We start from the raw sequence: 17,835 nt of genomic DNA on the forward strand, positions 1-17,835 counted from the left end.
TAAATTATCTGATTATCTGTTATTGAAAGCAGAAATGTTTCTGTAAGAGTGTATAAATGGGAGTTTGACTTGACATGAAAAGGCGAAGCTTTAATGAGGTGAAGAAACTAGGCTCAGAGCTTAATGGACTGTTTAACTGAGGCGTTCAAGGTACTGAATGGCAGGTATTCAGGACTTGAACACCTATTGTGTAAATATAAAGACAAATGAATGGATTTCATTTAAAAAAAAACTGAAAGGTCCTCAACACAGATGAAAGGTTTCTGCCCCATGTGTGCAAATGACAGAGAAGCACAACAAAGGGTTTAAAAACCCCTAATAAACCTTTAATTTTAGCTGTTTGTACAATTGACAAATTACATTAAAACATCTGTATCTTTTTAAATGTCTGTAGTATTGTACACCTCCCCCCTCTGGCTAGCAGGTTAGGGATACTGGTAACTCCAAACATACAATGCAATGGAAATAAAGCTGCATATAATAGTTCATATTACAGTTATATCAATGTACAGTGTTTACATAAAATACATCAGAGGAAAAGGATGCATCCAGAAGGATGCATGTAAAGGTGGAGCACAAGCCTGGAGACGTGCCGTCACATCAAACCAACATTTACATGCAGCCTCATTACAGTCAGTGTGGGCTGAGACGCTGCAGGTGCACAATTCTGCTGGAGACGTACAAAAATAGATTGCAGTGATGCACTATCAACTGGCTTATTTATGAAAGTGTTCACTTTATTTTCATTTACACATCCTGACATTGTTTGGAAGCGGATATAAGGTAGATGAATCGATGTCTTGATGAAAAAAAATAATCCGACACACTAACAGATCAGCCACAACATTCAAACCGCTGACAGGTGAAGAACCCTGTTACAATGCAACGTTCAGCTGGGAAACCCTGGGTATTGGCATTGGTGTGGAGCCACTCTGACAAGCATCACCCACCCAAATACCATTGCAGACCAAGCAGTTTAAGGTGTCGACCAGACCCCCAAAGTCCCCAGACCCCAATACGATCGAGTGTCCGTGGGAAGTGCCAGAACAAGTCTGATCCTTGGAGGATCCACCTCACAACTAACAGGACTGGAAGGATCTGCCGCCAGCCACCACAGAGAAACCCCCAGAGGTCCTGCGTCCATGCCTTAATGCGGCAGGGCGGTTTGGGCGTAATGAGGGGGGCTGACAGTATGCGACAAGCCGTTTTCACGCTGTGGCTGATCGGTGTGTGTAACAGGTCTAGTGACATAAAAATAGTACACCACGACTGATTTTAAAAAATAATAATAAATAGAGAAGCATTTGGTTTAATATCAAAGGAAACCGCTACAAAACACCAAATTTGAAGATGTCAACCTAAACTACATCTATGGCAGGCCTTACTCACCCTTTCAACTGTTTCAACATGTCTTAAATCCAGGACATTCTCCAGTAATGCAGTGCCAGTCTTAAAAAAGCACAAATTTAAGGCACAGTTGGGTTGTCTGCTGCAGCGGGTTTTGAACACTTGAAATGTGCATCATTTGTACAATTTCACACTGCAAATACTGAATCCAACTTTCAATTCACTGCATTAAAAATGAAATTATGTCTGGCAACTCCTGGATTTTTAGCATTTTCTGGAAAAAAAAAAAAAAACACACAAGCAACAGGAATCCCTAAATTCAATGTTGGAATATTTGGGGGTATTACAGACTGTCAATATCCCCACAGGACACCTTATGACAAAAAGAGTGGTAGCATCATTACAAGAGGCTGATATGATCAACGACCAGTGCTGACACTGTCAGATTCCATCATGGCAGGAAACACCTCTGGTCTTTTGGACACGTGCACAAAGAGTTGACAATACACACCACTTGTTCAGGTTTGGAAATACAAATCAATGAGGGGACGCACCAACAGTGAAAATGACCCAACTTGAAAAAGGTAAATAATAAAAATAATAACTAATAATAATAACTTGGGAATATATTGGGTTATATCTGGAGAAGAAAGCTGCAGGTGACTGTTAAAGGTACACTCCCTGATTCTGTTATATCGCTCAAAAGTGGAGAGTTTGGTAGCACTGCTGTATGCTATAACAAAATCAAGGACAAAGGGAAAGAAAAGGCCATACATGGAATACATGGAGCAAACAACAAACACAGTGGCTGAGTCAACATCCTGTTGCCCTGATCTATCAGCTGAACCTGAGGCAAACACTGCCCGAGACGCTGCAGCAGCACACGCCTCGGGGAGCGTTCACCTCCAGCTCCAGATGTACTCTGCAGTGGTAAGAGAGCAGCAAGAAAACGTGAGCTTATGGTTTGCTTTTAATACAGAGGATGTGATAAAGCTTGTGCCACCATTCACGTGTATTTACAACACAGCCTCTACAAGTCTGTTCATGCCTTCCTCACTTGACTAAATAATAATAAGAAGAATAACAAGGAGTACACTGAACATCTTCAGGAAATTAACACCCACACTGTGTTGTATTGAAAGCTTACATAGAGGCATACTCTGATACATGCAGCCATTTCCATACAGTGCCCAAATGAACTCCATCATGGCATCAGTTAGACTGTGGAAGAGAAGGAGGGAGGGTTAGAGTCTCTGCACACATCTTAAATATTCCAGAAGAACTTTGCTTCCTTGTTATATCCATGACATGTCTAATAAAAAGATTACAGAAAACAAACACTGCACCGCCGAACAGCTTCTCTTGCAAAGATCCTGTGTTGAGAAAAGAAAAACAAACAGAAAAAAAAAGCTCTCCCATGACACAGACTGAGGTCTTCCCCGTTATAAAGCAGTGAGGGCGCAGCAGCAGCCTGGTGCTGTCATGCTAGGAGGGCACAGAGGAGAATGCTAAATCTACTGCTAATGCTGATCTCATGAGAAGCCCGAACAGTTGGCTGAGCCGCGGTGCTGCAGGCGGGGCGTAGTGTTCATGGTGCTTGTGGTGTTCAGATGGAGGCTGGAGGCCTTCAGGGGCGTGCTGCAGCCCTGGGCCTGTGGGAAGCGCTGGTGGTATCGGTCCAAACGCAGATACTTCACAGTCACCAGCTTACCTGTCAAAGTAAAGTCACAGTCACTACTGTGCTCTTCAACACAACACGTTAGAGTTTAGAGTTTCCCCTGAGGGAGCCAGGCAGGAACACTCATCCAAGAGCTCAACTGATGAGTCAAAAGCAACAGGCAGGACGCTGACACAGCGTCACCTTCTACTGCTCTTCCAAAATTCACCAAATCCTCCCACATAAAGTATCTGGTAGATGATGGAGATGGTGACTGAGGAACAGCTCAATTCTCTGGTATCTCTGCTGTTAATGATACTGTGAAACGATACCTTTTTTCAATCATAAGATGTGCATCAGCAGGAGTTCAGGCTGAGTTTAACTCTTTGTTAAGATAACACGAGGGGCTGTGTAGGTGTGTTGCTACAAGTGAGAAGACGAAACACAGTCCAGACAGTCCAGGTTTATCATCTGCAAGTCTGGAGACTCGACCACAAAACAAGAGACACCAAAACACTGCGCAGCGATGTCAGTATGAACGAGGGCTGACAAACTCTGTGTGCTTAAAGTGAAGTGTTTGTCAGGTGGTCCAACATCTGCTCAGAGATCTCAGACAGGCAAACTCAGCGTATCTCTTGTGAAGACTCACTGAACTGATGGTATTTCTTTTTTCTATGTTTTATATTATAGTCATAGGTTTAAATAGTCAAATAGATTCAAACTCATTTAACCCTTATTAAGATCACTATTTTAAGAGGGTGAAATGTCAGAGCTACCTTATTCAGTTCTTAGTAGCCTTTAAACAGTTTAAGATGAAGATTAAAATGAGTTTTAGTAACTTCAATCTAAATGTATGTAAATGTCCAAATTCAACTGTACGGTTTCAATCTGATTGACTTTTATTATTTGCTATTACAGCTCACTGTAACTTTGGTTTGAAAGCTAATTTATAAATGAAGTTATCATTATCTGAAATCCCATCCCAGCCAAACTGAAGACCACTGAAACAAACAAAACAGTCGAAAACAGTCGTGTTTCCATCTAACTGTCGAGTGGATCTGACGCACACTTTAGTGTTTGTGGAAAAAAGAAAACGTGAATTAGCTGGTTTGGAGGGGGGCAGTACAAGCTGTATGTCAACCACCAATAAAACTTAAAGAGGAAGAGACAGGACCAGTTGACTTGGCCTTTTAGCAGAGGAAATGAAGAGACGCTATGAAAATATCTGGGAAGACACCAACAGTGGAAACACCCTCTAATTCTTCTTTCAGAGTGGAAACAGCTGATCGATCATGTGACTTGTTCCTTATGTCAGAACTTATTCAGAAATCAAAAGGATAAATTATTTTCTAAAAAGGCAAAAACCACTTCAAGGAAGTGTAAAAACCTTTTTGCTAAATTTTGTTGATTTTTTTTCTTCAAATACTGCCTTTTCCCATCCAGTAATTCCAACCGCATATCAAAATACATTGTTGGAATCACGGCCAATGATGGCCACTTCACACAGTGATCTGCATGGTGTGTGGGGCTGTAACTGTCACTTTTTGTATGAACAACCAAACTTTGCAGATTAGGTCTCAACACTAGTAAGGACAGCATGCTCCTCACTCCATCATGTAGTGCATTCGGAAGCATCACCCTGCCTTTATGCTGCATTTGGACCACTGTGTCGCCTCATAAAACTGCTCAAACATAATGGCTGCTCAACGTAATATTGCTGTTCTGGGTAAGGAAAACTGCCATTTTTAAGGAAAAACTAATGTCAAGGGCAAACAGAACTGACCCACCCGCCTGTTTCGTAGCAACATAAACTGTATTAAGACTGATCAGCTTTCAGATCTCATGGAGGAATAATTCCAACTAGACTTCCTGGATCGTATGTCATCCTCTTTGTACATGTAGCAACACAGCCACCCAAACACAGTCCCTTGTTTTGTTCTCTTCTCTTAGTGCTGTTGCTCTAAATGAAAGTGTTAAGTGTATCATTTACCATCAAACCAGGAGCCATGAAGTGCCTTGAAGGCTTTCCCTGAGTGCTCTGCAGAGAGACACTTCACATAGACGCAGCCCTGTGGAGAAAGCAGGAAGCATGTCGTGACATCACTGCAAGTCACAGAATGGAGGCGTGACATCAAAGTTTGCTCACTGCTCGTTGGGACGGCGCATACCTCTCGTGAGTTCTTGTCAACAGCGATGTGGACGATGCCGTCATTGTCAATGCACTTCTCCAGGATGGCCTCGTGGATGGCTAGGTCCCAGTTCTCCCCCACCTCCCTGAAAACACACACACAAAGAAGTTAAAAGCAGAAGTCGATTCAGGCTCGATTTGGTAACCGCTGACAGCGCATGGAACAAGAGAGGTACTCACATGACTGGATCAAACATGTTTCTGATCTTCAGACATGGAGTCAGGCTGTTGGGAGGTGAATTCCTCCGATCTAGAGGGAAAGCTGAAGAAACACAATCTCACTCAACCGATGATTACGTCAGAACACACAGATGGTTCAGAACAGTCCACTTAATGTGTCAACTGGCATGAACAGTGGAGTCACAGCGAGTCTGTTTTCTTGGATCTGAACAACACTCAACAAGTTCACTTTGCTTTTTTTGGTTTAGACGACCAAGAGCTCGACTCAAGTGGATATGTGCACACAAACTGCTGCAGACAGTGAACACACTCGCAGGGGAGGTTATGCTTGGTTCATTGCAACGAGAATACAGGACCATCTATTGTCAGTGATAAAGTGCTGCTGCCCATCAGTTCTAAATGTCTCTTTACCCATGATCCCTGGCCTTTTCAGCTTTCTGATGAGTCCTTTTTGCAAAGACATGCTCTATGGAGAAATGTTTTTTTGTGTGTTACCTTTTCCCTGCCAGACTTTGGAGGGCATCGAGGAGAGTTTGTCACAACTGAGCGAAGGCTGAATCCACCTCCAGACCAGGAAGTCTGCTCCACCAATCCTCTGAGTCTCTGTTCGGATCCTTGACTCGTTGGCAGAGAGGAAGTTCTCAGCCTTCTCCCAAATCTTCTTCATTTTCTTCCTGTAAAATATCACACATAAGCTCCTCAATTGATGGGTCAATAGACATAAAGTCAGTCACTTCTCCCTAAAAGTCACAACAGATAATGGGCCAAGTAACATCACTGCAACATTTGGAACATGAATGCAGCCACATTAGCGTGTGCTGTAGCGTTGTGTACTGACCGGTCCTGAGGCTGAACCAGGGAGTCTCTGACATGAGGAATGGGCAGGTAGGGCTGAAGGTCCTGGTTCTCTTGACAAGCCTCACTGTGGGTCCTCAAGACATCTGACAAACAACATAATTAGGAGGAATGAAAGATTAAAGCTGAAGGAGAGAATACAGCACAAATCCATTAAGTCAACTGACACAAAAGACCAAAACATCCAGTACATGTTTTCATTTCATATATTTCAAAGCAGCGATTCACATGAAATGGAGACCAGACATTGGCATTAACTGATAAAACTACACAGATAAAGGAATTGTGACATTCCACTCAGTAAAACAGTTATGTGCAATAAAGTGGAATGCCAACGGAAATAAAAACTTGAACACAGGAAGAAAAAGCAGTAAACCAGCTGACTCTACTGATCAGTCATCTGACTTCAGCTAATTAGAATCTCCTCATGAAAGTCATTGTTTTAATCGCTGAAATCCAAGAAAATGAGAGATATGAATGAAAAGAGTTGACTTTTATGGGCAATCGAACAGTCCACACGTCCGTCAACACAACTGCACTACTGAGTTTTCAGGTAAGCTTTCATTGTATCACTGGAGTGAGAATATTCATATAAAGCAGGCCACACAGGAGACAGTTAACACCTTCTGCTAGCTGCTGCTTGCTAGCTGTTACCGTGTGGGATGTAGCTTAATTGAGCAGGATAACTGACGAGTTATAATTAATCTATTTTCATTCACTCCTTCTTGTAAAAAATGTCTTTTACAAATTCTAAGCAATAGCTTTCCTCATTAGTTTGCTAACTCGTCATATGTCACATTTCACACTGTGTGCATTTGACAAACTAATGTTCAGTACAGTGTTATATGAATCACCTTGTTAGAAAAGGTTTGTTTCCACCTTTATATGACATACAGTCTGAGCAAAGAACCCATGTAATTGGACTCACACAGATGAGAGTGACAACCATTTCCTTACCGATAATCCTCTCCACCATGTCATACATCTGCCTGGTCTCCTCCTCTTCTCTCCTCCATCGATACTTCATGTAGCAGACCACGCTCCACACACAGCCGACCACTGCACAGGAGCACACACACACAGCATCCACAGGTTCAAACTCTGCTGAAAAACTGCTCAAATAAGCCCATCATAAAATATGATACGGATATGAATTTTAAAAAAGCCCCTTAATCAACAAGTGTGTTCGTGATTTGTCTGCATCTAGCAAACAACTTCACAAAACCTCTTTGACGTCTCTGTGTAGGATGTCAACATGTCTGGCTTTGGTGACTTCTAGTGTCATTAAAGACATTTTCTCCGTTTCTCGAAATAATCATTGACCATAGTGGTCAGTCCTGAACTAGGGATGCACCGATCCGCTTTTTTCACCTCCGATACGGATACCGATATCTAAGGTTTAGTAATCAGCCAATACTGATCCGATACCTATTCAGGAAAACAGCACTGAATTACCTGACAAACGGTATGTCACTGTGTGGAAAAGACTGGGATCATTCTTTTGTGCATCAGACTTGACTTAAACATTTCTTTCCTGTTTTTTTTTAAAAACAAACAGATATAAATGTACTGTTATTTATTTAATAACTGTGCATCAGTACAACAATCTTAAACCAACAGCTTCTGTAGCTTGGTCAAACAACATGTAAAAAAAATATAACAAGTGTAACTGGTTCAGTCAGTGCATTTAGGAATATTAAAGGAATATAAAGTGTGCAACAATCTGTCTCCCACTTGCAACAGCATCACTCGCAATGTATGCGCAACGCAGCCTAAACTACGCACTCTCATGCTGTCCATCGCCTTTCACACGTTGCTGGCGTTGTCCCTCAGAATCACGTGGACTTTACTCAACGTACGTCAAACATTTCCTTCAGGGTGGCTGCGATCGCGTCGCTGGTGTGTGACCCACGGAAGTGTGTAGCATTGAGCATTGCACTGTGTGGCACGTAACTCTCATCCAGCCAGCGTGCAGTTAAACTTAAAAGTGACACGGGACATCCTCTCGGTGATTTTTGCTGCCTGCACACTGTTGGGTTTAAATTTTTCACCTCTTTCCTTCATCTCCTGCAAAGTTAGCTGCGTCATACCGCCTCCTTTTTGTTTATTCAGTTCAATGAAGTCAGCGTGCTCCCTGGCGTGAAATCTCTGTAGGTGCTTCATTAAGTTGCTCGTGTTATAACTTGGCGTTTTACCACCGCCCCTCGGAACATTTACTGTGCAGGTATTGCAAGTAGCCGTCGAGTTTATAGGCTGAGGTAGTGTGAAAAAGTTCCAGACAGCGATCCTTTCACTTGCTCTATTTTGAAAACAATGCGGTCCACATCATGTGCACTTCAGCACTGCGTGTTGCTTGCGCATGACGCCCCTCACAGCGCCTATAGCATAGTGTTAGACTGAATAGATCAGCCCCTATGTATCGGGCCCATTGTCGCCAATACCTGATCTAGAATTTTCTTCAATATCGGGGCCGATACCAATACCAATATCGGATCGGTGCATCCCTATCCTGAAGTATCATTTCTTCAGGACTTTATCCTTATTCCACCCTTTTTTTCTTCAGTGTTATTTTCTCTTGATGTCAAAGATGAAAGACATATTCTAAAGAAGGAAATCAGGCTGTATATGTCGGTCAACAGTTCTCATCTCTGTTGTGTTCTTTTAATTATTCAGTCATCAGTAGTGACACAAGCAGTGCGACTGTAAACAGGTTGCGGTAATCAATTGTGGGCTTTGGGAAAACACAATTAACTGTGATGTAAGAGTCCATGTTTCAGGCCTGCTGTTGTTTATGCTGTGCGGCTCACCAACTGCGATGAGAAAGACTCTGCTGATGACGGTGAGGAAAGCTCGGCGGAAGCGGCACGTGAAGGGCATCTTGGGATGTGTGGACTCCATCCGAGATATCTCAGACACATCGGTCACTGGATCATCTGCGACCTGTCCAGTCAGCCTGCAATTGCACGTGTGCACGCACACACGCACACACGCACACACACACACACACACACACACACACACACACACACACACACACACACAGTGAGTACACAGGTCACATGCAAGGCCTGTGATCACCATGGATTCATATATATCATGTATTACCTTATCCCAACATCCTGGCCTGTCCGGATGATCCACTCCAGAGAAGTCTGAATGAAGTTTTCAAACTCTTGATTCTGACCCTAAAACAAAAGACACATGGCACTGATGAGAGGAACAGCATAGATGTAAAGATCTAGACCAATCTGTGTGCAAACAAGTCCGGGCTGGGAAATCAAATCTCCCTCTGGGATAAAGACTATCCATCATCTTTGCGCAAGAGATAAAACCAAAGTTTACGACTTTAAAAAGCTGCCCCACCCTCCAGAGAAAGGAAATACACTGCTCCTCTTCTGCTATCCACTCTACATCAGCATCTCTCTCATACCATGCTTTCATACTGGACTCGAAACGTCTAATCCAAAGGAAAAGGGGAAAATGCACTCGAGCTATGAAGGCCTCAAGTTACCCTGTCTGATAATGAATTCAAAGAATTTTAGCGCCATTGTGAACCACAGTCCTCACATACCCTGAAATCTCTGCTTGTTGGAAAAACTCAGTAATGATGCTGACAGACCAGTGGACATACCAGTAAATACGTCGAGGCCTCCTCCATGGACAGACTCCTGTTTGGATGCTGCTGGTCACCACAGTCATGTTGGCCTGCAATCACAATATCAACCCATCACTGAAGATGCTCGTCACTGTGCGTTTGACACTCATTCAAACTGTAAGTGTAAAACCAAGCTACACACTGCTGGATTCTGTTTACTTTCCATCTGTACCATACCTCATCAGCTTCACTGATTTTTGTAAATATCTGCTTATTCTGAATTAGATGCAGCAGCATTTGTCAAACCAGTTGGGACAGGAGCAACTAAAGTCTAGGAAAGTTGTGGAATGCTCCAAAAACACCTGTTTGGATCATTCCACAGGTAAACAGGTTGATTGGTAACAGGTGATAGTATCATGATTGGGTATGAAAGGAGCATCCTGGAAAGGCTCAGTCGATCACAAGTGAGGATGGAACGAGGTTCACCACTTTGCGAACACATGATTGCATAACAGAGATTACTACATTTGCTCAGGAACACTTTGTAAAACTGCTGCCAGTAAACAGAGTTTCTTTGGAACTGACTGCATTCGGTTCCTGTTTACACTTTTAGAGAGTCACATCTTTATTGCAGTCCGGGTTGTAATCATTAAAAGCTGGGACAACAGCAACATGCTCATTGTGTCTTTATGTCTAATGAGACATATGTCACTTAAACATTTCCTAGATTGTCTGGACTAGGGCTGGGCGATATGGCTGAAAACTGTATCACGATATGAGTGTTTTATATTGGTCGATATCGATAATTATTGATATTTTTTATTACCTATTTAAAATAAGGACCAGGAGAAAAATACAGTCAATTTAAACATTTTTATTTTAAATTTAACCTTCCTCTGATTATAACCCCCTCAGCTATCAAGGCAGAAAGGAAAGGAAATGTCAACACAACCATGGAAAACACTCAAATAATAAATGTAAAAAAAGTGTAAAAATGTAAACAGAGAGAAACCTGAGAACTTTTTTTCTGCAGGTTTAGTGCAGAAAGTTCACAAGCTGATTCACCTTCTGCTGAATAAAATGTTTTCAGATATGTGCAGTGTTTTGGAAACATAGCAGAAACTGAGGTAGACTTGATATCTTCACACAAACATGACAGACAGTACAATAAGATTGACTGAGCTATAAAACCAGCCTAGACATATGAACAACTTTAGTCACTCTTCTTACTCTAAACATACATGAACTATTCAATTATATTTTTGTTGTGTGTTAACAAAAAAAAAGCATGTGTAACAGATGTTTAGAACCTGGCTTCTCCTCAGTGCTCAGTGAAGCATGTCTTTAGCTATATGATATGCCGCTGCCTCAGTTACGTCTTCGTGCCTTTTAGATGATTTGTCATCAGGCACTGAAGCAGATACCTCTGCATGGTGGTCTGCTGCTTGTGCGGTGGTGCTGCGGTTGGCGGACGTTGGCAAATACGGCTGCGCTCCAAAGAGTGAGCGTCGCTAAGGTGGTTAAATAAGTTTGTGGTATTGCTGGTCTTGGTGGGGACGACAGTCTTGCATAAGTTACAGACCACATTGGTCTGACTACGGTCCGACTTCCAAAAAACTCCATACTGGCGAGCTGACTTTCCCTGTTTTATCAACAATTTCTTTGCTCGCTGCAGCGCTCACTTTCTATTTCTCATCTCACTCCTTGCGAAGCATCAAATACAAGACAACGAGATGGTGCAACCGAACTTGATACTGTTACGTGATTGGCGTGTTAGTGTGTCACTCCCACTGATCAGCGATTACTCCCTACGTTGCTCGGTTACCTGAGAGCGAGTGCCTTTGTTCATGTAATCAACCATGGTTCGCAACTGTTTCTTACAACAAAGAAAAAAATTATCAAATGTTTTATCGAACGCATTTTTTATTGATCTTGGTTACGTGTCTATCGCGAGACATATCGTTATCGTTTTATCACCAAGCCCTAGTCTGGACCTTGTGTGAGCTATCAAAGTAGTGAACATACAGTCAAATGTGTCAACGATCAGGTCCACTTTCCTCTTAAATGATACCTATCATTTGTCCCTGCGTTGGGTATCAGCTTGTGGGCCCACTGACATGCTCCATCTGCCTCTTGTGATGCAACATACCTTTAAATAACCTATGAATCCTACTCTCAACCAAGCAAAGAGCGAATACTCAGCAACTTTACCCAAACATATATCTTCATAGCTCCTTAGTTTGAACTGACTCGCACAGTCGGTGGACACAGTGCAGAGAGTTAATAGCTACCTGCAATATGAGCCAGGTGGTTGTGCAGATTGAGCAGCAGCTTCAGGATCAGGTCCTTCTCCGCCTTGTCCTGCAAACAACAAATACTTAGTGAACATGTGATACCATAAGATTTTGCATTTTATCATTTGTAGACCCATCTGACGACGCTCAAGTTCAACCTGAAAACCCAGAGGGAGGCTACATACTACATTCTAGCTGGGATGTCCTGGTTTCTGGTCCCAATCTGAGTCCTTTAACACTGGACATCCTGCTGACGCTGAATCTGATCTGATGCTTCTACTTATTTAAGATAATGAATGTGGCACACCTTGTATTTCACAAGCTTCTTTGTGGAAATGCAGAGGGTAAGTTTAGAAGCTTAAATTTAAGATTTGATTAGATACATAAGCTCAACAGGCAGAATGTGACTCTGACACTGACATGATGTGATCATTACTCTGATGGACGTGTTGAAAATACAAAAACTCTTTCAGTTGCAGCTGTACAGATGTTAGTGGAGCTTCCATCACAAATGATCTTTAAGTACAAATAGTAGAGAGCACTTTAGACAGGCAACAGACAAGGTTATGGCCTTTTATCAACTTCCTCAAAGAATTAACAATTAGTGGGAGCTAATATGATATGTTGCTGGTAGTAAGACAGTTGGTACCCTCTAGCTTTCCAGGCGATCAAAGATGGGAGGGTTGAAGGGTATCGCTGTATCTGCGTCAGTTCACTTCAGTACAGCCACGAGAGCGAGTTCAATTCATTTCCATGGCACAACTTGTGCTCACGTTCACTATTTCCAATCTCATTCCAGCCCATTCCAAGTGTACAAAGTACTTCCTGTACTCTATATATTGACCAAAAACTTTACTACACCACTTTGCTGTACACAGAACTAAAAGATGGGGTCAGAGGAAAATATCTACTTACATAAGTAGAGTCAAACTCGCTGCCAAAAGGGTGGCTCTTAACTGCAACAAAAGAGAAAGAGATAGAGTCAAGAGACAGAAACAACACAGAGTCAAACCCCACTGTGAACCACCACGTCGTAAAAGGCACAGGCTTGATTAGTGGAAGGGAAAAAATTTGTCTTTTACAATAAGATGGCATGTTTGGAGACTGTGGACTGTGAGTGAAGTTCAGACATCACATAACACATGAGTCAGTGCACATGAAACTCAAGCCCTGAAACCTCACCACATCAGCCAGCCAGTTGGAGCACTGCCATTTCACTACATTGACCATAATCACAGTAACAAAGTACTGTAAGCTGAATTATACAGTATGGAGCAGGAAGATAACTTTTTTAAGCTGAAACATATTTTTACACTGGTACGAAACTTTTAACACTCAGATGGAAAATGTAAACCCCACTTTCCCTGCAAACCCCACCTATTGACATACATTATATTCACACACACTATTCAAGAACAATTCAACACCACAACATTTTAAACCCCATTATGGAAATGTAATGCTGACAAGGCTCATAACACAGTGAAGAATAATACCACTGGTTACACACCAAGTGACCGTGAAAACAGAAACCTCTGTGTAATGTAACGCCAACCTACAGTCCTGTAGATACCTGTGAGAAATGTGCCATTTTTAACTGCTGACACTGTGTCAAAGAGGAGCTGAAATCCATTGTAATCCACAGTAATGCTTTAGACGCTCTGCATCTCTGTCTCTTTGTGTGTGTGTGTGTGTGTGTGTTGTGTGTAGATATTTCTGCTACAATCAAAATTCCTCTCACCTCCACTGTACTGCATGGTGGTACAAGTTTCTAGCAGAACTTAAAATAAGACTGTAATTACATGGTGCACAGCTAGACAATACTTTCCATAAATGGGAAAATCTGTCTTCTTGTGATCTGAGTGAAAACCAAGGAATAGGTTATGCAGGGAGGGTTGACCTGAATGACCAACAATGTGACAACAGATCAATTATCAGGTTTTAGGGCATTTAATAGATTAATGACCCCCCCCCCATTTAATTTTTTTGATTTAAAAAAAATACGACTTTATTGTCAAATTAGTACAAATGTGGAAATGAATAAAGTGGGTTTATTTGTTTCACACCAAACTTTGTTTTTGTTGGCATATTATCACCACCTGTGGATCAGTAGTCTGACACCACTGCCAGGAGTGTGTATCACGTCACCCATACGCGCATGAGGGGCGCCCATGTGTGCCTGCATGACATATCTTGGTATCTGTGAAATTATTGTAAAAGAACTGCTATCCTAACATGAATTAATTCATCAGTCCTAATACTTGTTTTAGTTATGTGTGAATTATCATTTTTCTCTACTTGATGAACTGCAGATTTTGGCAACCCTCAGCAGTCACAGACCTACTGGGAGCACATCCTTTCAGTCCACTCAGGGAAGTCTGGACGTTTGTATCCTTCATAAATCAAGGACGGCTCATGAAAGTTTGGGCCAACACTGAGCCACTGCCTGGAGACTGCTGAAAAGTTATTTGCTTGATCACAAACACGGCAGAAACAAGCATCTAGGGTCTGTTTGGAGGCAGAATTGAACCAACGTTTGCACCAATGTATCTCAGAGGGTTTGGATTACGTTCCCGTCAGATGGCTAGCTGGCTATTACAAAGTAAATCTTGTGATGGTACCTGCGGGGGGATAGATCGAAAATCTGGAGAACAGTGTGTGGATTCTACTTTGTCTCTTGTCAGTGAACACAAGCAGTGCGAGCTAATGAGCAAGTGTAGCCAGTCTGTGTTGGAACTAATAAACACAGTGCATGTCTGAGTTCTGCTTAGTGGCAGTAGTGACAGTTCATAGCTATTTGGGACAGTTGCACAATTGTTTTAGCATTTGTGCAGAAAAACCAAAATGCTGTATATTTCTTCTAAGCTTCTAAGGCTTTTTGCCATAATGCTGTATTCAGCAGCTCTGTGTACACTGTGTATCATTCTTTCAATTACCATCAATCACCACAGAGCTGATGACTGTTTGAACAAAAAATAAATAAACATACAAACAAAAACCCACTAACATGCCACATGGGGATACAATCTACTTAACACTGAATTTAAAATGCCACTCAACAATCAAAAGCTTCAATAGCACATCTGGTCATATACTTACTGACTCCATCCACCTCAGAGGATCCAGAGCCCCTCATCCTGAGGTACATGAGGCCCAGCAGCAGAAAGAAGAGGCAGGCTGCAGTGAGCAGGAACATGGACAGGTAGTGAGCGCTAAAGCTGCCAGACGAGGCCACCTCTTCCCTTTTGAATTGCTGGAGCAGCTCGTCCTCCGGGACAGACACCTTCTGCTTCAGCAGTGCCTGGCTGTATGAGTGGTTGGGAGCGTGGTTGGAGTGGTTGCCCCTGTAGGTCTGGGACAGGCTGCTGTAGTTGGAGAAGCGCGGTCTCAAACCGATGCTGAACCTATTAGAGCTGCTGCTTCTGGAGGCTCCGTGATCCCCGTCGACGTGGTTGTTTTTGACGGTCTCTCCTCCATGGTTCTCTGAGAGGGACACGTAGATGGACTTCCTGGGAAAGTTGTGGCTCTGCAAGCCTCCCGATGAGTCCGATTCCCCTCTCTTTGCCTCGTCTTCTCCCCCCTCCTCCCTACGGCTTCCCACCATGTTTAGACTCTCGGGCGGGTTAACCTCTCTGGCTGCCCCTCCCGTCTGAGACCCTCGGCCGACTACGTGGGAAGGGAACGCCGCTCGCGGGTGGCTCCGTCTGGGCTGCAACCTATCCCGCTGTCGGTCTGCGGCACCATGACCCCCAACCTCTTCCTCGTCCGAGTCTGAGTAATCCCCGGCTAGCTTACTAGTGTTCAAGTGAGACGCCCCACAACCATTTAAAGAGCGAGAGTTCTCCGTTCCCCCCTCATAATCGTCCTCGTCCCCCGATTCGTCGTAATCCCTCCCTTCCGCCTCAGGGCTGGATCTGGCACGAACTCCCCAGCCCAGCGAGACACTTCTCTGTCCGTCCGGATCCGGGGAAGAATTGTTGCTATTCAGCGGACTCGTAGCGACAAACTGACTCTTGATGGCCACACTCGGTGTTGTAACGGGTCTTATCTTCGGTTGTTGTTGAAGACCAGAGCTTCGGTCTGTCCTGCCGCTGTGATTGAGGCCCTTTCTTTTCAATGGAGTTTCAGCGTCAGACTCGTCAGAGCTAAAGCCGAGGACGGAGGACTTCCGGCCCGGTCTCCTGCTAGAGCTCAGGTGCGTGACGTCATGGCTGGCTGGCCTGGATCCCGCCGTGTTGCCGCCGCCAGTGGTGCTGTTGATGGCCCCGCTGCTACGGGTTTTACCTACTCTGGAGCCCCGCTGCTGTTGTTCTTCGCGAAGCTTCTTCAATTTCTTCAAATATACCGGACGGGTGTTTTCAGTTACGGGGCCTGGAGTGAAACCAAAGCGCTTCAGTTCGGAGAAAAGCTCCTCATCTGTTAACTGCGTTGACGCCATCTTGGACAAAACTCGGAGAAGGTTGTGTAACGGAAATGACGTAGGGGTGAAGTGGCAGCGGACCAACTGGGCTGCGTTCAAAATCGGGTGCAAGCTGTTTAGAAACGACAACGCGCACCTTTTAGTTAGGAGGAATTTCTTGGATCTAAAACGTCTTCCACTACTTATAAAGAACGTCAGAAGATAATAGATGCTTCTCCTGGTGTGGTTTTACAGCTGCTGACTCTAAGCAGCAAGGGTTTAAAAATCAGAGTCTATCTTCTTTGAAAATGGTACAGATATAAAATGCCATAAATGTATCAATACACATATTATGAATCATTTCTGCAGTATAAGGGAAATTAGTCCACATGTATGTATCGACGGGAAAAGGCATAAAAAATGTCCTATTCTCATCAAATGAAGAGAAGTTCTCCCATGCATTTGTATTCATGATTGAATTTGGAGTATGTTGAGCTCCGGCATGAGAGATAAAGAAAAGATGCAAAAAAGGGATATTGTATTATCACATTTTTAGATACAAGGGAACATCACGTCAGAGAAGGGCTTTGCTGAACACCAGAGAGCATCTCTGAGCAGACAGGCTACAATCATCCCAAAACCTTCAGTTATATCATGACAAATGAACTATTTCTCCAAGAGAAATGAGCAAATCTATCCTCAGATGAAGACTGTGAGCTTTAGTTGAAAGCTAGTGAGTGAGCCTTAAGCTAAGAGGGGGTTTTTTTTGTTTTGTTTTTTTGTTTTGTTTTGTTTTTTTTGTTTTTTTTTTCAAATATTATTTCCAGGTCAAGAATGAACATCCATGCTCCTGTGAGTGTTTGTTGTCACAGAACAGTTGACGGTTCTGCAGATCTGGAGCATCAACAAGTCTTTCTTTACATTACATTACAGCATTGGATTTTCATCGTGTGAGAGACAAACAGCCTTCATAAATACATTCCAGCATGTTTTGTATGAGCTCAAGGCTCTCCATAATGTCACACTGGATCAGATGCAATTTGATGTATTTGTTTCTGTTCTCTTGTTATGTTCATGTAAACATGAGTTATTTTTAACTTGCTGGCACTTCAACAGGTACAGCTTGATGTTATTGAATTTGGTCCTAGAGGTTTGTTATTGCTCACTTATTGGTTTCAAAAGTAATGAGCTGTGATCCATCTCTCATTTCAAAACACCTTTAAATGATAGAACAAGATTGTCCTATAGGATAAGTCCCCACGAGAATTAAGCAGTCCATATCAGAATCCTCCAGGTACCGTGCAGGATCGTCATACTCTA

General features: G+C 42.9%; 1 protein-coding gene across 1 annotated transcript; it reads right to left on the reverse strand.

Moving 5' to 3' along the window:
• Nucleotides 1–304: 304 nt before the first annotated feature.
• Nucleotides 305–16,583, reverse strand: lemd3 (LEM domain containing 3). Its single transcript, XM_070992172.1, has 13 exons — nucleotides 15,216–16,583; nucleotides 13,032–13,072; nucleotides 12,114–12,183; nucleotides 9,859–9,932; nucleotides 9,333–9,412; nucleotides 9,035–9,180; nucleotides 7,185–7,286; nucleotides 6,211–6,313; nucleotides 5,868–6,046; nucleotides 5,373–5,454; nucleotides 5,173–5,278; nucleotides 4,995–5,073; nucleotides 305–3,058 (listed from the first exon to the last, which is right to left on the reverse strand). Exons 1-13 carry the CDS (start codon nucleotides 16,552–16,554, stop codon nucleotides 2,880–2,882), a joined length of 2,580 nt encoding a protein of 859 aa, XP_070848273.1. The 5' UTR covers nucleotides 16,555–16,583; the 3' UTR covers nucleotides 305–2,879.
• Between the last annotated feature and the right edge of the window lie 1,252 nt (nucleotides 16,584–17,835).

Source organism: Chaetodon trifascialis, chromosome 22 (assembly GCF_039877785.1).
Source record: "Chaetodon trifascialis isolate fChaTrf1 chromosome 22, fChaTrf1.hap1, whole genome shotgun sequence".
Taxonomy (NCBI): domain Eukaryota; kingdom Metazoa; phylum Chordata; class Actinopteri; order Chaetodontiformes; family Chaetodontidae; genus Chaetodon; species Chaetodon trifascialis.